The sequence below is a fragment of the Gymnogyps californianus genome, chromosome 17 (genome assembly GCF_018139145.2).
Source record: "Gymnogyps californianus isolate 813 chromosome 17, ASM1813914v2, whole genome shotgun sequence".
Classification (NCBI taxonomy): domain Eukaryota; kingdom Metazoa; phylum Chordata; class Aves; order Accipitriformes; family Cathartidae; genus Gymnogyps; species Gymnogyps californianus.
In genome coordinates, this window is record NC_059487.1 from 15,080,032 (window position 1) to 15,096,609 (window position 16,578).

A 16,578-nucleotide genomic window follows, 5' to 3' on the forward strand; every position below is an offset into this window, starting at 1 on the left:
GAACTGATTTAAACCCCAGGAGATCATGGCTGGGTCACTCGTGCATATTTATTTTTCCTTGAAATCGCTAAAAAGCTGACGTATTTGAAGGGAAATAGGCATTTGCCAGGAGCCTCTAAATACCTGTCCATCAAAATGAATAGCAGTGAAATGTCACTGCAGATGGCAGCGGAGGAAACTTGTGTATGGTCTGGTTCTGCCAAAAGCAATAAGGCTGAAATGTGTAGCACAAAAATGACAGATGCCAATGATGCATTGCAAAAGGCCAACAGCATATGTTTTAAACCTGGTATATTGAGGCTGAGACGAGGGGGAGGCACTGTTTCCATCAGGGTGGTTTTATGCTGACCTAACATTTCTGACCTGTCCTGGTTGCGGCTGGGATAGGGTTAATTTTCTTCCTAGTAGCTGGTATAGTGTTGTATTTTGGATTTAGTGGTGCTTAGTTGCCAGCTGGGGTTAAACTATGACATGACCCAAGCTGAATAAAACTGAAATCCAGGCCAGCAAAGATGACTGAAGGTGCTCAAGGTCCGTGGGCTGGAGGCTGGCTGTCCTTAGCCAGCCAGCTTTGTCAGTGCTGCAGAGGTTACTTCTAAGTCAAACTGATCCTCTGCCGTGATTAAGTCTGTAACTGCATCTGTTTTCAGTCTGTTCAGCTGAACAAGTTAAAACAAGACTATCCCAACAAGTCCTGAATGTAACTTCTCAGGAACTCCACCGCAAAATAAGAAATAAAACCCTTGTGTCTAATCTGTTGACACATAAACTCAGCTAGGTCTGTGGTATTCCTCCCGCTGCATAATTGCTTTATCACAGCGGCTGCAGGGGCATTAAATCTGTGGTGTGAGGAGCTTGTCTGCCAAAGAGTGCGTTCCCCTTATGATCAGTGCGTGCATTGCAGGGACACGAGAAAAGTGCTGTGTGTTTGTACACCTGCATTGATTTTTGGTCATGATAATCGGAATTAATTACTTCTGTATGATTTAAACTAGAAGTTATTCTGGAATCTATGTCTGTCCAGTGATTTGGCCAGTGTTGCTTATTGCCATGATCAAAGCAGAACCCAGTACCGCTGTTGAGATCGTCCTACTAAGAGAGCAGTGCCCATCTCCAGGACCAAGCAGGCTGAGAGGAGTACTAGGTCAAAGCCTACTCCCCATCAGGTTTATAAACACAACTTAGTACTGGTCCAAGGCATTGAACAGCTGTATTGGAGAGACCAAGAATATAACATAATATATAGGAAATGCAGGAAAATTCATATGTGCTTCTCCATCCACCCTTTCAGTGCTGTCAATGATGCACAGAGCTGTAGATCTCAGCTTGTGGTCCCTTAGCTGAGGGCTGCAAAAAACCTGGGTTTTGACACGGTGAAATGTAACTTTTGCTTCTCCTTCCTGATGTTTGCCCTTTTGTAGGTCCTGGTCACCATGCTGATTCACACTTGTTTCTTTTTTGCCTGCCTGCCTGTGGCGAGCTATGTCTGGGGACGAGTGGGCCAAGGTAAGGAGCCTGCCTGCCCTTGCTCTGGGCAATTGCCCATGGTTTGGCTGTCGCCCGCGTTAGCCCAGCCCTTGCCCGAGCCCTTCCCGCTGGCAGTGGCACCGCATGCAAGGGACATTCCCAATCACACGCAGGATTTCCGGGGGCTGCTGTGCTCTGGGGTGTGTTGATGAAGCTCCAAACAGCCTGTTCCCACACCTGAAGAGCAGCAGGAGATCAGGGGGCCCATCTGGGGAGAGTATCTCCATCCCTCCCCACCCTGCAAAGCCTCTCCTCATCACTGGCAGCAGTTCAGCATGCCGCTCCCTCGCACCAGGGATGCATTTCAGCCTGTATAAGCAATGAAGGGTGCTTATGTGATCTGCAAATGGAGCTTGAGAAATAGGAAGAAAAAGGGTGTTGCTTCTGTTCGTCACTGCATCTGTCCTGTGCTCTGAAACTATTGCTTTGGACGTTTACGGTGATATGTGGTGCAACATCTGGATAAGAAAGCACATGAGGTGCATTCCTCCTGTAACATATAGTGCTCCCATAGTACCATAAATGACCAGAAAATACCTATAGCACCTCACCATAGCCTTTCTGATGTTGAAGAACCACCTTTAGATTATGTTTGAACCTTCTGTGGAAGTGGTCAGCACAAAGGTTTCTAGAGAGGTGATGGCACTTCAGAGTTCGGACAGATGCGTCTCCGTGCTGTGTATCTTCCAGACCAGGCTCTGCAGTTAAGTCTGGGCTTAACTCCCTATCAGCCGGAGAGCAAGGTTACAGCATCAAACAGTGCACATCCAACACAGGGCAGGGAAACAGTGGAGCTTTCATGGCACTGGGGTTCATTTGCATCCAGCACATAATGGTGCTTTAGAGGATGGTGTCCTTTCTGATCTCTCTGGGAACATTCTTGCCTTTTTAGCTTCTGGGCTCCTAGAGTGATGGCTGAGGAGCTGGACCACGCTTGGCCAAAAGAAGACAGCTCCATGTTTAATCTAACTATGAATTCCCCTCATTGTTCCATGATCTTTTACCATTTCTCTTAGACATGATTCTGGGATTTCGTTTTCCCCTCACCCCTCTTCCCCATGTTTTCTTTCTTCCCCTTCAGATTTGCCTGGGGTGAGATGTGAATCTGAGCTTTGTTTCCCCAAAATAGTTATCTGCTTGTTGGGCAGCCTGCAGGAAGTCTCTGCAAGGAAAGGTTAAGGCACAGATGTTGGGCTGAGACAAGCAAGTCCTCACTGCCAGCTCTCCCTGCTTTCCTGGGCTGTGACTTCGTGGCAAAGATGTCAGGAGATGTCTGGACATCACGCAAGACCAGATTAGGGACTTGAGGAGTCCTGTGCAACACAGTTTGCCGGACACTCCAGGTCACCCTAAGCTTTTTTTTATGAGTAATGGTAAAGGGAAAGAGATTGGTAACAACTGCAAATGAGGGGGGCATTTGAGTGCAGATGCTTATAGTGTGCAGGCAAAGGATGCGCTCGCTCATTGCAAATGAGGGCAGCCTGCTGGAAAGGCAGCTGTAGGTACAGTGTCAGGAAGGAGGGGAGACACATCTGCTGAGTTGCCATCCTATAGCCAGTCAAGTGAAAAAGTTTCATATGGTGACATTTGTACGATAGCACGGCTATGTTTTACCAAGGAATCATTGATTCAAAGAGTGACACATGAGTTCAGACATCTAGCTGGGGTTTAAAAGATATGTGTGAAATCTGGAGATGATAAGGGAATGTGCTCTCTCTTCTTTTCACCTCCTTGTCTGATATTATCTTTTTCCTCAGGATTTGTCATTTAGTTTACTGCTCCCTGCAGCAAACTGATACAAGCTGGTGCCCATGAGTTATGGTCCTGCCAGGAACAGTTATTTACACTTTATCAGGTTTTCTTTCTTTTTTTCTTCTCTTTTTTTTTTTTTTTTTCTTTCTAAACCCAGCTGGTCCTTGGAGATGTCTCTGAAATGATCTTTCTGCAGAAGTATGGGATCCATCACCTGGGGAATTTCCATATTTCTCAGCAGCCCAAGCCTATTGAAGAGCCTCACTGAGCCCTTTTATCTGTTTCCTGCCCTCCCGTTTCAGATGTTTGCACTAAACACACTTGCTGAAACAAAATGTCCTGCATGAAAGCTCCCGGGAGAATCCACCAAGACGTGAGGGGTGCAAGGAAAGCCCTCACCTCTATGGCAGCCCGTTTTCCCTGTTTGCAGCAGTATATATTGAGGTCTCATTCGAGCGCATGAGAAACTCCTCTTCGCATAGGGTGGAGGCTAGAGGTTTGCAGTGACTCGCGGTAGGTTTCCTGGCAGAGGTGCCGGGGGACTGCAGGAGCTGCTGCGTAGCCTCAGGGGGTGCTGAGGACTTGCATGGGATGGTGAAGGTTTCCTCTGCGCTGCAACTGTTCCCGTGTCCACAGAGGAGATGGTGTATGTGGTGTTTTGTGTGTGCATGTGCAGAGGGAGAAATTGCATCCATAACAGCACGGACACGTCTCCTCCTCCCCAGGGTCAGGCCGGCTGAAACTCACTGTCCTTTCGGAAGACAGGCTCCAGATGAAATGGAAAGAGACCGAAGGGAACATCAACGGCTACAAAGTTCGGGTAAAGCCCATGGCAGGTATGTTCTAATGTATTGGACATCAGACCCAGCAGAGATTTGTGTATGAGTGAGGGAATGAGCTCCACCTTTTGACTGGTGGAGAACAGGACTTAAGAGCGAGCATTATTTAGACCTTAAGGTGATAGAAGTAAGGCAGAGGGAATTATCTGCTGATTGTTCTCATTTCAAGTGTTGACTACCTAGATCAAAACTTTCCACTGGACTGTACACACGGTACAGACAAGAAACTTTTCTGGCCACCATGGGAGCAGCCTGTAGTGCCACATCAGTGCAGGCACAGTCCCTCTATCACTCATTCACAAGAGAGAGATGAAATTCAGCTCTCTTCATCCTAGGGGAAAGGCTTAGCCAGCAAGTGTTGGTCTTTGGGACTGTGTGAGAAAACAGATGAGAAAAGGTTCATTGTCTGGTTCTTCTGTGGGAGCTCCCAGCTCTCCCCCCACCTGCAGGGACATGGGATGGGAAGTCCCTGAACCTGTGTGTGTGGGGGGCTCAGCCCCCTACCTCCCTACCCCGGCCAAGCTCCAGCTCTCCCTGACTTTGGACACTGAAGCACGTGGTGATGGAAGGACACGCCGTCCCTCGGTGGGGAACAATGGTTGGAGGCAACCTTAGTCTTGGCTGGCATTTGGTTTTCAGTCCCTGCCGCTCTCCCAGTAAGCCAGAGAAGGGAGCTGCCAGGCAGGAGTGCGTGTGGCAGAGCTCTTGTGATCATCCACTTGCTTTTAGCTCAGCCCCCACCTGTTTCCCAAGCTGGAGCAGGAGGTTTCTCATTCCTTCCCTGCCCTGCTCCTCCCTGGGCCTCAGCTCGGTGGAGAGCGATGAGCATCCCGGGAATGCAGGGAATCCCCACCGGCACTCCCGGCACATGCCTGAGGCTTTCCCTCTGCGTAGGCTGAGGAGCTCCGTCTCCAGCCCTAGGCGTGAGCACAGGGATGGCTGGGTCAGAAACGCATCCATCTGCATAATTTAAAGTTTGTAGACCTTTCTTAATCAGAGGATTTTAGGGAGCTAGTTTGCCTCTCTCCCTTTGTTTTGTGTAGCACAGAGATGGTGGTGCAGCGTTGGCTGCTGCTTTGCAGAGCTGCCTTTCTCCATCTGCACAATGCTGTGCCAGTGCAGAAATGCTCCAGTTCCTGGCTGGTTGAGGCATCACAGCCCCAGGACAGGTCCCACAGCCGCAGGACATGGCTGGAGGGGTCTGGAGGCAGTGCCGGTCCCAGAAATGAGCTGTCTCCCTGCAGCAAACAGCTGCCCTTGGGAGAGATGGGGCTTGCAGAGACAGCACAGCGAGAGTGGCTGGGATAAGTCAGAGGAGTCCCAAGTGCCAGTGATGACCTCCAAAAACACCAAGCCACTTCCTCACTTTGCCATGTATGACCTCAAGCACATCAGTTGGTTGGATGTTTTCATAAGCGGTATTTACTAGTAATTGCCCAGTCTTTACCCTCTGAAGACCGACTTTTCACTCAGCAACTCCTTGAGAAGCTGGGGAGAGTTGCACTAATGCTGGATGGGAACTGGTTTCCCATTTTGGGCATGTATCAGGGATTTAAAAAAAACCCAAACAAATGTTCTCAACTGTGAATTGGGAAAAACAGTAAAGATCAGAGATCCACAAAATTAAAAAAAAAAAAAAAAGAGGAGTTGACTGAGGTCCCTAGGCAGACATTCCCTGCATTTCACTGGAGTTTTTGCTACTGTCAACTTAGATTTAAGCTCTAACAGTCTTTGAACTGTGGTTTCATCCCACCTCAGGGGACTCGGAGCAAGAAGTCATGCTGAAAACCAAGACTCCCAAAGCCACAGTGGGGGGCTGAGCCCTACCAAGGAATACATGCTGCAGGTCTACGTGCTCAACGGCTCCCAGGAAGCCCTGTTTGCCAAGAGGAAATTTGTGAGTAAGTAGAGCGCGCTACATTTTACCATTCAGAGAGCTCCTGAGGCTCTTGGAGATGTGGCTCCTAAGAGCTCATCCTCCAGAGTATGCCCTGTAGACTATGCCACAATCACAGAGCCTGTTATTATTTTGGTTGGAAGGCTAGAAAGGGGGATGGTGAAGACCCAGGAGATGAAAGACGGATTGTGACTCGCAGACCTGTCTAGATTGACTCTCTCTCCCTGTTTGTTGTCTTCCTACAGTAGAGGAGCTAAAAAATGCATCCCAGACTAGAAATAACCGAAGAAACTCGGGAGCTGCGTCAGGAAAGAATCTCACCTCTTCGGGGAGCTCAGCAGCTGAGCATAGCGGGGTGGCAGAGGCCACCCCACCGCCCCTGAACACCGTCTTGACACAGCCAGGTGGGTGCATAGCTGTCCCTCCCCCTGCAACCCCTACTTCATCAGGGACATTCATTCAGTGAGACATGCTAGCCCAGTCTCATCTCTTGCGTGCATCTGCGAACTACAGGAACACAGTAAGCGACCTAAAAATATTTGTCCCTCATGCCAGCCAAACTGTCCAGCCTGACGAAGCACATCCATGTGTTCCTGGGGCTGACAGGTATTCAAATTAAGCAGATAGAGTCAAATGCTTCAACTGAGAGTGGATCCTTTGAGAACAAGCTGTTCCCAGAGCACTGGGGCTAATGATGCCTGATTTCCCAGGCTGCAGGTGGTCTACAAGAAGGTGTGAGTTCTCCCCTGTGGCTGAGGACTGCATATAACTGCATAGATTCTCATGTGTCTAACAACAAGGTTTGCATGGGTTCAAAAAAGCATTTATACATGTTGATGGAAGAAAGAGCCATCAGGGCCATTATACAAAAATACATTATACGTTAACACAGCATGTTTCTGAGTCACAGATTGCTGAGGTCCGGAGAGTACACTGGGTATCGGGTGCCATGGTATGTTTTCTCTGGTTTATATTTTATAAATATTCATTATTTTTCATCTTCAAAGACAATGGGAAGGACAAACTTTTGATGTGATCCATTACTGACATTATTGTTATTAACTCATGAGCCCGCTTGCAGCCCCCTGAGAGAGGCATGAACAAAGACGGTCTCCTCTATCTAACTACCTATTTGCAAAAGGTTGTACGACTTTTATCCTCTCTAAGCCCCCTATGCCTCTGTCAAATGTGGCTGAAATCAGCTGACGACTGCAGCACGTTGCATGGGGATACCACAGCTAGGGACAATGGGGTTTTTCTCTTTGGAGCACAGCAAAGGACAGAGCTGAAAAGAAAAGGCAGAAGGGGACTCAGCCAAAGGGCTCAGGAGAAACCACAAGAAACCAGCCCAGTGCGGAGGCCAGCATGACAGAAGCAACACCAACAACCACCAGATCATCCCAGCGCACTCCTGCAAACTCGGGGCGAGAGTCTCCAGGAAAACAAAAACCCACAAAGGATTCATTGAGGCGAGGTGAGAGGGGTTTCAAACATGTCTTGCTCCTTCTTCCCCACTGTTTTCCCTACAGCTCGTTGAATACAAGCCTTCCATCCCACTCTCTATCACCAAGATTTTCAAGAGTACAAATGCAGCTGATAGTGCTTTTAATTGCTAGGTCATGCTTTGGGGAACTGTCAGGAATCACTGGAGAAATTTAGAGTTCTGCGGAACATCACAGATTTTAAGGCAAACTGGAGCTAGGCCAAAAATCCCTTCCAGACAGTTTGATGTATTGATTTGCCACTATTCTCTCTATTCATGTTGCCAACTCCCCCTGCTTCTGACAGATCCATGTAAGAGTTTGTATTCTTCAACAGACTCCCTAGCCATGGACCTTCCCAAGCCTTCAGAAGGGGAGCAGCGCATCTGTGATGTTCGTTACCCAACCTGCTCCACCTCCTGGACTTGTTCTTCGTGTTTCACAGATAGCTGATCCATGATGATCCTTCAGATTCGTCATTTGAGACTATGGCAGGGCAGATGGCTCACAGCACTGTTGAAGTGGTGGGAATGGGATTAGCTAGAGCATCCTCATTTGGTCCGTTGAGACCAGTAGGAATCCATGGCTGTGAAAAGGGATAGGAGAGTAACCTCTTTGCAGCCCACTGAATCTTGATGGGATCATCTATTTCCCTCCACCAAAGATGGAAAATCCCCCATCCGAAAAATATTCGGGGAGGATGTATTCCATCAGCAACATGCCCTATCTTATCCTCTGTTAAGCTGCAGGCCTGGGGTGGGGAGAAAGGCAGGGCTTGAGTATCTGTGATGCCAGCAGCTTTTGCGGAGAGATTGGATTTAATATAAAGCCACGAAATAATTACAGCCCACAGGGGATCTCGTGATGGAATGGAATTAAGCAATCACCTGCAATTCTTGGAGACTTAGGCTAGATAAAAGGGAAGCACTGGGCTGGGGCTGAGACGTAATGGAGCTGACAGCTTGCAGAGAGCAGTGCTTGGGTTAGGCACACACTTCCTGACAGCTTTAACCCATTCTTTGCAGAAATGCAGCTGTGCACCACTCAATTTCTTGGTACTGAGATGGGTTACCCTTAGTCACGTGGTTTTCCCAAGATGCTGGGATGTGTCAGGCTGGCAGATGGTCCGATCCAATCTGGACAAGGCCTTACACTGCAGATTTTCTTTTTATCTTAAAAATGAAGCAGTTTTTCCTCCTTTACGGTTGCTTGTCTCAATATCAAACCTTATACCCTCCAGGTTCCCAGTTTCAGTGCGACACATCTGCAATGACTGATATCGTCCTGCTTGTGGATGGATCCTGGAGCATCGGACGCAACAATTTCAAGCTCATTAAGGAGTTTCTGAGCAATTTGATTTCCCCATTCAGTATTGCCCAAGACAAGATAAGAGTAGGTAGGACACTTTCCTGTTTCCTGACCTTGGGAAGTGTGTGTTTGAAGGAGCCTTGGTCACTGTTCCTGTGGTTATGTGCTCCTCTGAGGAGGTTTTATTCCTTTGGGGTGGGGTCCTGCTTGCTGCTCTTGACAGCTTTTCCCATCTGGTAGCAAGCTCTGGCCTCTAGTGGCTGTCAGCAATAGCTGCATAGCGAACAGAAGAAAGGTCTTCTGCGCAGCACCAGGTCGGGCGTTGGTGCTGAGATGCATTTGGGATTTGCTACCTACCTCTGACGAGGTGCTCAGCCTCCACAGCACTGCACGGACAGATGTGGTGGCAATGCCGCACTGGAGCTGCTTTGAGTTCAGCTAAGAACGGTGCTGCTTCCAGTCCTGAGTGATGCTAACACTGGCCAGGCTGTATGTGAAATAGGACAGCATAAATCCTTCCCACTCCTTGCAGCTGACTAGTTTGACCCCGATTAACATTGAGACCTTATCAAATACTTCAGAGCAACACCGCAGGGGTAAGTCCCACTGTACCCAGCGGGGTCTGAGGCATCACCTTGCTGCCTGCATGACAATGACCATGCAGAGAAGTGGAGCTAGAAACCAGATCTGCTCACCCCGACTCCCTTTCATTATTTTGTGGCATCCTCCCATGACAAGCCTGACACCGCCTCCCCAAAACGGGTCTCCTCTTGCAGCTTACCTCGGCTTGCGTGATGCCAATAGCTCTTGCCTTCCCCAGGGCTGTCCCAGTACAGCAGCGATCCCCGCACAGAGTGGGATCTGAGCGCTTACTCTACAAGGGACCAGGTGCTGGAGGCCGTGAGGAATTTGCGGTACAAGGGCGGCAACACCTTTACAGGTAACTCCATCTCGCAGGTCTCTGCTAAATGATCTGTGCGGCTGCAGTGGGGGAAGAGGTTCCCATGAGATGACGTTCTCCGTGGGGACCAAGGCCACTGGGGGCAGAGAAAAGAGTAAAGGTGGGGGAGTTGTCTGCGAGGCTGTAGCACACCATCGATCTCTGCTCCTCCGCAGGTCTGGCACTGACCCACGTCCTGGAGCAGAATCTGAAACCAGGTGCTGGTGCCCGGCTGGAGGCTGAGAAGTTGGTAATACTCCTAACTGATGGAAAATCCCAGGATGATGCCAACCTGGCTGCTCAGACCTTGAAAAACTTGGGCATAGAGATATTTGCCATTGGTAAGATTACAGCCAACGATAAGCTGTAGGACAAAGCCAACCTACTTTTGATCTTCAAATTGACAGTTATGTTCCCTCAACTTTGATAGAAGCATCCTGAGGCTGTAAAACTAAGGTAGTGGGTAAGACCTCATTACACTGTGGTTAGGATGAAAATTAACTCATTTATTCAGCACAGGCAGTGTTTTCAAAAGGTATTTTGTTTGTTTGTTAAAAAAAACATTCATTCACATGAGAGATTTCACGCCTCCCATCTAAAGACCTTTGTGAACCTCAGAGATCTGTGCCATGAGAACAATACTCTCAGCTGTGGAATTAGGCAAGAGAACATTGCATTGGGGAGGGCAGGAGACCACCTTTACAATTACTGCCTCTCTCAACTTTCCATTTCTCTGAATAATAACATTATCTGCTCTTCACTATCCGGCAGCAATAATGAGACACAAAATGGCCTTGAGCAGCTCCGTCCTTGATGACTACATGAGTCTGCTAGAGACTAATACATGAGCAATTAAGTTATACAGAAAACTCTCCTAAAATTGCAATCTCCAAAACTTTAAGTGCTAATTTATCTCAGGAACACACAAGCAAGGGTTTATTGCATAGGGTTGTGTAGCTAAGTGGCTGGCACTGTGATTCCTTTCATGGACTGAGTGGAGCTGCTGTGCCTCAGCTCTATGTTGTGCAGCACAACAGACTAACATCTGCGTACCAGAAATCACTTGGAGATCTGTTCCTGGTTGAGGTCTTCGCCTTTTCTCTCTGGTTAGAGGCAGATCATGTTGTTTGGCCCTTAGACATCAGGACCTGAGTATTAATCTCAATAGCACCTTGGTTCTCACTGCAAGAACAAGGGGGAAGGAGGCTAGCAAAGCTGTTAAGGTGATGGTCTTGGACTGGAGAAACCAGGTGGTATCCCCTTCTGGCAATGGTACTGCTTGGGCGATGTTAGGACAACCTTGAGCCTAGCATTGGGACGCAAAATAAGTTGTATGCTGTGGAGCTTTGTCTGCAGCGGGTTAATGAGGATGGGGAACCAAAGGATAGGGATGGTGGATGCTCTGTGATGGTGAAGTTCTGCTAAAATGGTCTGCTTTTTGCTCATCCCTGGCTCTCTTGAAATGCAATCTGATGTTCTGATGAACAACAGACTCTCTGTGGGGAGTGCTGGCACCTCATAAATGTAAAATTGTTGTTTATTCATTCACTCCTTTCCCCCATTTATGCCAACTGCCTCTTAGGGTGAAAATTATCTGCCTTCCTGGTAGCAAAGCCTGCAAGTGATGAGGAGGCAGGAAAACAGAAGGAGGATTCACTGGACTGTCTCCAGGCCACGAAAGACCTTCTGAGCCCACAGAGTTGAAAGCCCTTCCTAGGCTGGACTGAGGCTGTTGCTGCAGGAAAGCCCAAGGCCATTCTTGGACACCACCACCCCACTGGAATGACTGGGAGGCTCTGCTTGGAGAGCAGGACGATGGTGGACCCATCCTGCCCCTGAACAAACAACACAGAAGCAGGAGGTAGAAGCTGCTCCTCTCTAGGGAGTTTTCTCAGTCTCGTTCTCTGCTCTGGTTGCAGGGGTGAAGAACGCGGACGAGGCAGAGCTGAAGCAGGTGGCCTCGGAGCCGCTGGAGCTCACTGTGTACAACGTGCTGGATTTCCCACTGCTGAGCTCTCTGGTTGGCAGGCTCACCCGGATCCTGTGCACCAGGATCAAAGAGAAGAGCAACAAGGAAAACACAGGTGAAGTGAAACCTCCTCAGTGAGGGCTGATCTTCCTTCTGCTCACCATCCACCTTCCCTGCCATCAGGACTGACCCTTTCTCATACCTTCCCCTCCATGAGCTCCACCACCCTGTCAGCACCACCTAACTCTTCTCCTCCAGTGCTGATCTCCTTGCTCAGCCCTCTTGCTGCCTGACGATGGTCCTTGCCACGTCAATGTGCTGGCCAGTTTCTCCTGTGATAGTTGCCTTCTACAAGACCCTCTGGATGCAGTTCTTCCACTCTCACTCCACTGCAGACTCCTTCCTGTCTCTAACAAGTCACAGAGAGATGTTACCTGTAGATGTTTCCATTCCGATGCTCTTGGTTTAGTTATCTGCTTTTGGCATGTGAGCCAATATAGGCAATAGCCATTCCTACCACGGGTTCGGATGACTCTTGGTGGGTATAATCACCTAATGACAATAACTACCATTGTAGGGAAGAAGGGACCTCTTTTCCCTCTTCCATTATCTCCTTTTCTGAGTTTCTTCCAACCAAGAAGAGGCAGAAAAAGCAAAAGAGCTAATTTGAGATTAGGGAGAGTGGACGGAGGAAATGTGGAGGTAAGAAGATAAAACATCTAAACACATTTTTTTCTCCACGTTTTACTTTAAATGACGGATCTCCAAGGCATTTTGAAGTTAAAACCAAACAGCCTATTTCTTTCCTTTGCTGGAGAGCAGCTTGTACGATGAACAAGAGAGTGAAGAATCACTCCAGATGTTAGCTTAGATCCTCAGGAGAAATATCGTGTACATATTTCCATCTCTCTCTGCTCTAAGATTGGCCTAAGGGAGAACAAGAAAGCCTAACTTTCAAGCATACTTTTATTTTAATGCTCTGGAGATTCATATAAATAAATTGATTCATCCTTATTAATTTGTACTTGTTTGATATAATTAGACATTTTTCAAAGGTGCAGATTAGGCTAAAGAAAGATGGGCTACTCAAAAAAGAAACCAAAATAACTTCTGCTTGTTCATTTTGACAAATTTTCATGATTGAGGAAAGCTGGGTCATCTTTTGGATACACACAAAAACGCAGACTTGTGTTGAAAAAATATTCCCAGCACTCAGCAAAATACACAGCCTGTTCTCTATGGAGTATTTATGTTCTCTGTATGCCCAGTTTTTAAATATTTATTTCAGAGCAGTTTGGAACAGTTTCTATAGGGAAGGAGACGGTAACTTGATTTGAAAAATGTCACTCATATTTATGAGCTAGGAAGTACATTTGGCATGAGAAGTCTGAATATAAGAAAGCAACTGTGTTTTTAATTCCTAGGCAGCACTGTGAAAGACGTCCCTGTGAACACGGGTCCCCAGCTGAGCCCAACTGACCTTAAAATATCAGCTGTGACCTCTAAGAGCATGCACTTGACCTGGAGTCCTCCTCTGAGACCACCAAAGAAATATCGGATTGTGTATTATCCATCTAAGGGTGGTATCCCCAAAGAGGTGAGACACCTTTCTCTGGACAGCTGAGACTGCGGTATCTTCCAGATGGTGGCTGGGAATTTAAGTAGACTCGAGCAGACAAAGAGACGAAGGCAGAGGTGCAGTTCTTGTGGGACATCAGCTAAAGCCAGAGATGAAATTAAATGCACACTGAGTGTAAATGTGATCAGCTGATGGGGTGACAAGATAGAAGAGGAAATCAGATAAATATCATCTTGCTAGAAATACTGCAAGCTATGCTGACACTGATTTTCCTCTTATGTAGTGTTATCCACTCCCTAAAGCATCTGTTTTGACTCAAAGAGGACACACAACTGCACAGAGCTGTCCAAGGATGCTCATCTGGGATGGATATGACTTAGAAAAGCAAATCCAATTTTTTGATGGGTTTCCATTTATTTCAGTGAGAGCACGATTAGAGTCTTGTGCTTGGTGTTTGCACAGATCCCAGCCTTAGAGGACAGGAATGCTTATTGCCTCTTACCTCTCTATTTTGGGGAGATGCTAGCCCAAAATTCAGAGGGCAACTAGACTTCATGTTTCTGGTCACAGATCTGCCACAAAGAAGCCACGCTTGCTCGGGAAGGCCAGTTCAGCCATCCCTCTAAAGAGCGGATAGAACCTCCCTGTCTTGATGGCCCTCCTTTGTGCTTTCAGGTGGTTTTAGACGGAGCAGTCTCCTCTCTGCGGCTTTCCAATTTGACTTCGCACACGGAGTATCTGGTGTCGGTGTTTCCTATTTATGACACAGTTGTTGGGGATGGGCTGAGAGGCGTCACCTCCACATGTAGGTCGTGAGTAGAGAGAATTATGCCGATGCACGGTTATGATAGGTGAACAAAGCTCCTTCTTTGTGACCATCTCAGACTGGAGCCTGACATTGTGTTTTTCCCCCTTCCTCAAGTTCAGTCTGTCTACAGCTGTCTCCATCTGTGGAGATGTTCAGAACTTGACCAGACAAGACTCTAAGCAACCTACGCTTTGAGCAGCAGGTTGGACCAGAGACCTTCAGGGGTCCCTTTCCACCTACGTCATTCTGCAAAGGAGACCACTGACGTGGCGATAACACACCGTGCTAGAAATATCTTGCAACCCCTTGCTGCTTTTTTATCCTTGGGCTCCAAGTGAATTAAACTTATTCTCTGTAAAGTGGCTGCTCCACTGTGTTAGATGTGGGGTAGATGTCCACCAGCTTGCAGTAGCTGTTGCAAAGCCAGGTCTCCTCTGGGGTTTGAGCTGCCGCAGACCTTATACGCTGAAGATAGCTTTCTGTTTTGTTTTTCTCTTCAGTGCCTTTGTCTTCCCCTCGCTCCCTGCGTGTCTCTGAGCTAAGCCACAACAGTATCAGGCTGAGCTGGAAGGCAGCCCAGGGAGCCACGCAGTACCTGGTGCTCTGCTCCGCAGCCCCCGACGGAGCAGAGGACTATACAACAGAGGTAGAGTTCATGAGAATAATGATAATATCATTTTTTCTCCGTCTGGGCTGAGTTTAGTTCTAGTTTTAACCTTTGTGAATTGGTATCATGTGTTTAAAAAAAAAAAAAAAAGTGTCAGCATTATTGCCAGCAACATCTTTCATGGAAGATTTTTTTTTTTTATGGTGTATCTGAAAGCAATTTATAACTGTGAGGGTTTCACATGGGAAATTAAGGCATAGGGAGAGAACTGACTGCCTCATGGGGCCCTGGAAACCCAGGCACTGAACTCACATCTTTGCAGCTCCAAGTGTAATTGCTGCATCCTTGAGGCTGTACATAAATTTCTTTACTGTGTTTATCTTAAATTGTTAATTGAAAATTTGTTAGAGCAGTTTTTGCTAACCTCTAAAAACAGACCTACAACACTGCATAAGAATAAAGCAATGCTCAATGAATGGAAAATCCTTAAAAACATCTAAGAACCCTTTGTCATGTGTGCATTTTAACGAGTTATCTGGAGTACCTGTAGGCTGAGGATATGAATTTAAAAAAAAAAAAAAAAAAAAAGGAATGGGGGGAGCATGTATTGCCTCTTTGACTCTGATTCCCCCCCTGAATGCACAGCAATAGCAGCAATTGCTGGATGGTTTTCAAAACAGAGCAATTAATGCTTATACTCTGCTTTCAGTGCATAATTGTGGGGTTTTTTTTAAGATTCAGAACACTTGAAGAGACACCAACATTTAAAATTGTATTTCAGCATATTAGAACATTTCTGCAGTTACCTGACCTACTCACTGTAAGAGTGCAAAGCTCTAAGGCTACGGGATGTCTGCAAAACCAGCATGAAAATGTTCCCAGCCTTTTATAAAACTGTGCTCCGTTATGTACAGACTCCTAAAAGTCTCTGGGGCGCATTTCTGCAGTGAGCAGACTGCAGGAGGAGAGCTGTGGCCGTGCTGTCTTAGCGGCAGGTGGCAGCAACCCGGCTGCTATGGGTCTGCTTGCAGCAGGCAGCTCTTCTGCAAGAGCTTTCCATGTGTCTGGGCAAAGTGGGATCACATCTCTCACATGCCCCCTGATCCAACCCAGGACAACAACAGCAGCAGCGTTTTTGTATAAGAGACTAACGCCTCTGCAGACCAGCGTAGGAGAAGGTGACGTGTACCCCCAACGTGCTTGGTGTCCTTTGGGAAGAGAGGCAGAGCACTGACCGCTGTAGAGCACCTACCCAAATGGTGAAGTCCCGAAGCGGAGAAGTCCCCTTAGTTTAACCAAAGGGACCTTGGCCTGTGTCTCTGTAAGGTCTTACTCTGTTGAGGGTGTTGGCAGGTACCCTATAGCTGACAGGTACCCCAAAACATCTCCCTGTTGACAGGTGAAGGTGGCCCAGCCTGAGGTCCTGCTGGACGGGCTGTCGCCCAGCACGGAGTACTCTGTCGCGGTGTATGCGATGTATGGGGAAGATGCAAGTGATCCAGCCAGCATCCAGGAAACCACCCGTAAGTGCTGCTGCTGCTTACTGAGTCGTTATTAAACGCTTAAGGCAGGAGAGACGTGTTAAATGAGGTGCTTCCCTTATTGTGCATGGGCTTGTAAACACGCTGCCTCTTCCCTGCCTGATCTTAAGCAAATATTGGTCCCTGAGGGGATTTTTAATTACACGGTGTGCTGTGAAAAAGGAGTGATTTTCCCCTGGTAAAAAAGGACTCCTGAAAGAGCTGTTCCCTGAGGTCTTTGTTGTCTGGGGAGAAAAAGGGAATTATTTGGCTGTTTCTTCACCTAAAGCCCAGGTAGCCTCTCATGACATCCCAGAGGCAGGTATGGTAGTGACATAAAAAGAATATTTT

The 16,578-nt window shown here is 47.6% G+C and overlaps 1 protein-coding gene across 1 annotated transcript in view; it reads left to right on the forward strand.

Moving 5' to 3' along the window:
* Positions 1-1,433: 1,433 nt before the first annotated feature.
* The window catches only part of COL20A1 (collagen type XX alpha 1 chain), a 49,066-nt gene continuing 33,921 nt past the window's right edge, over positions 1,434-16,578 (forward strand). Inside the window, 14 exon segments of the mRNA XM_050907340.1 lie at positions 1,434-1,506; positions 4,005-4,115; positions 5,877-5,924; positions 5,927-6,019; positions 6,261-6,419; positions 7,289-7,489; positions 8,737-8,892; positions 9,625-9,744; positions 9,921-10,085; positions 11,664-11,828; positions 13,138-13,310; positions 13,968-14,097; positions 14,601-14,746; positions 16,107-16,230. Of these exon segments, the coding sequence (XP_050763297.1) occupies positions 1,434-1,506; positions 4,005-4,115; positions 5,877-5,924; positions 5,927-6,019; positions 6,261-6,419; positions 7,289-7,489; positions 8,737-8,892; positions 9,625-9,744; positions 9,921-10,085; positions 11,664-11,828; positions 13,138-13,310; positions 13,968-14,097; positions 14,601-14,746; positions 16,107-16,230 (1,864 nt within the window).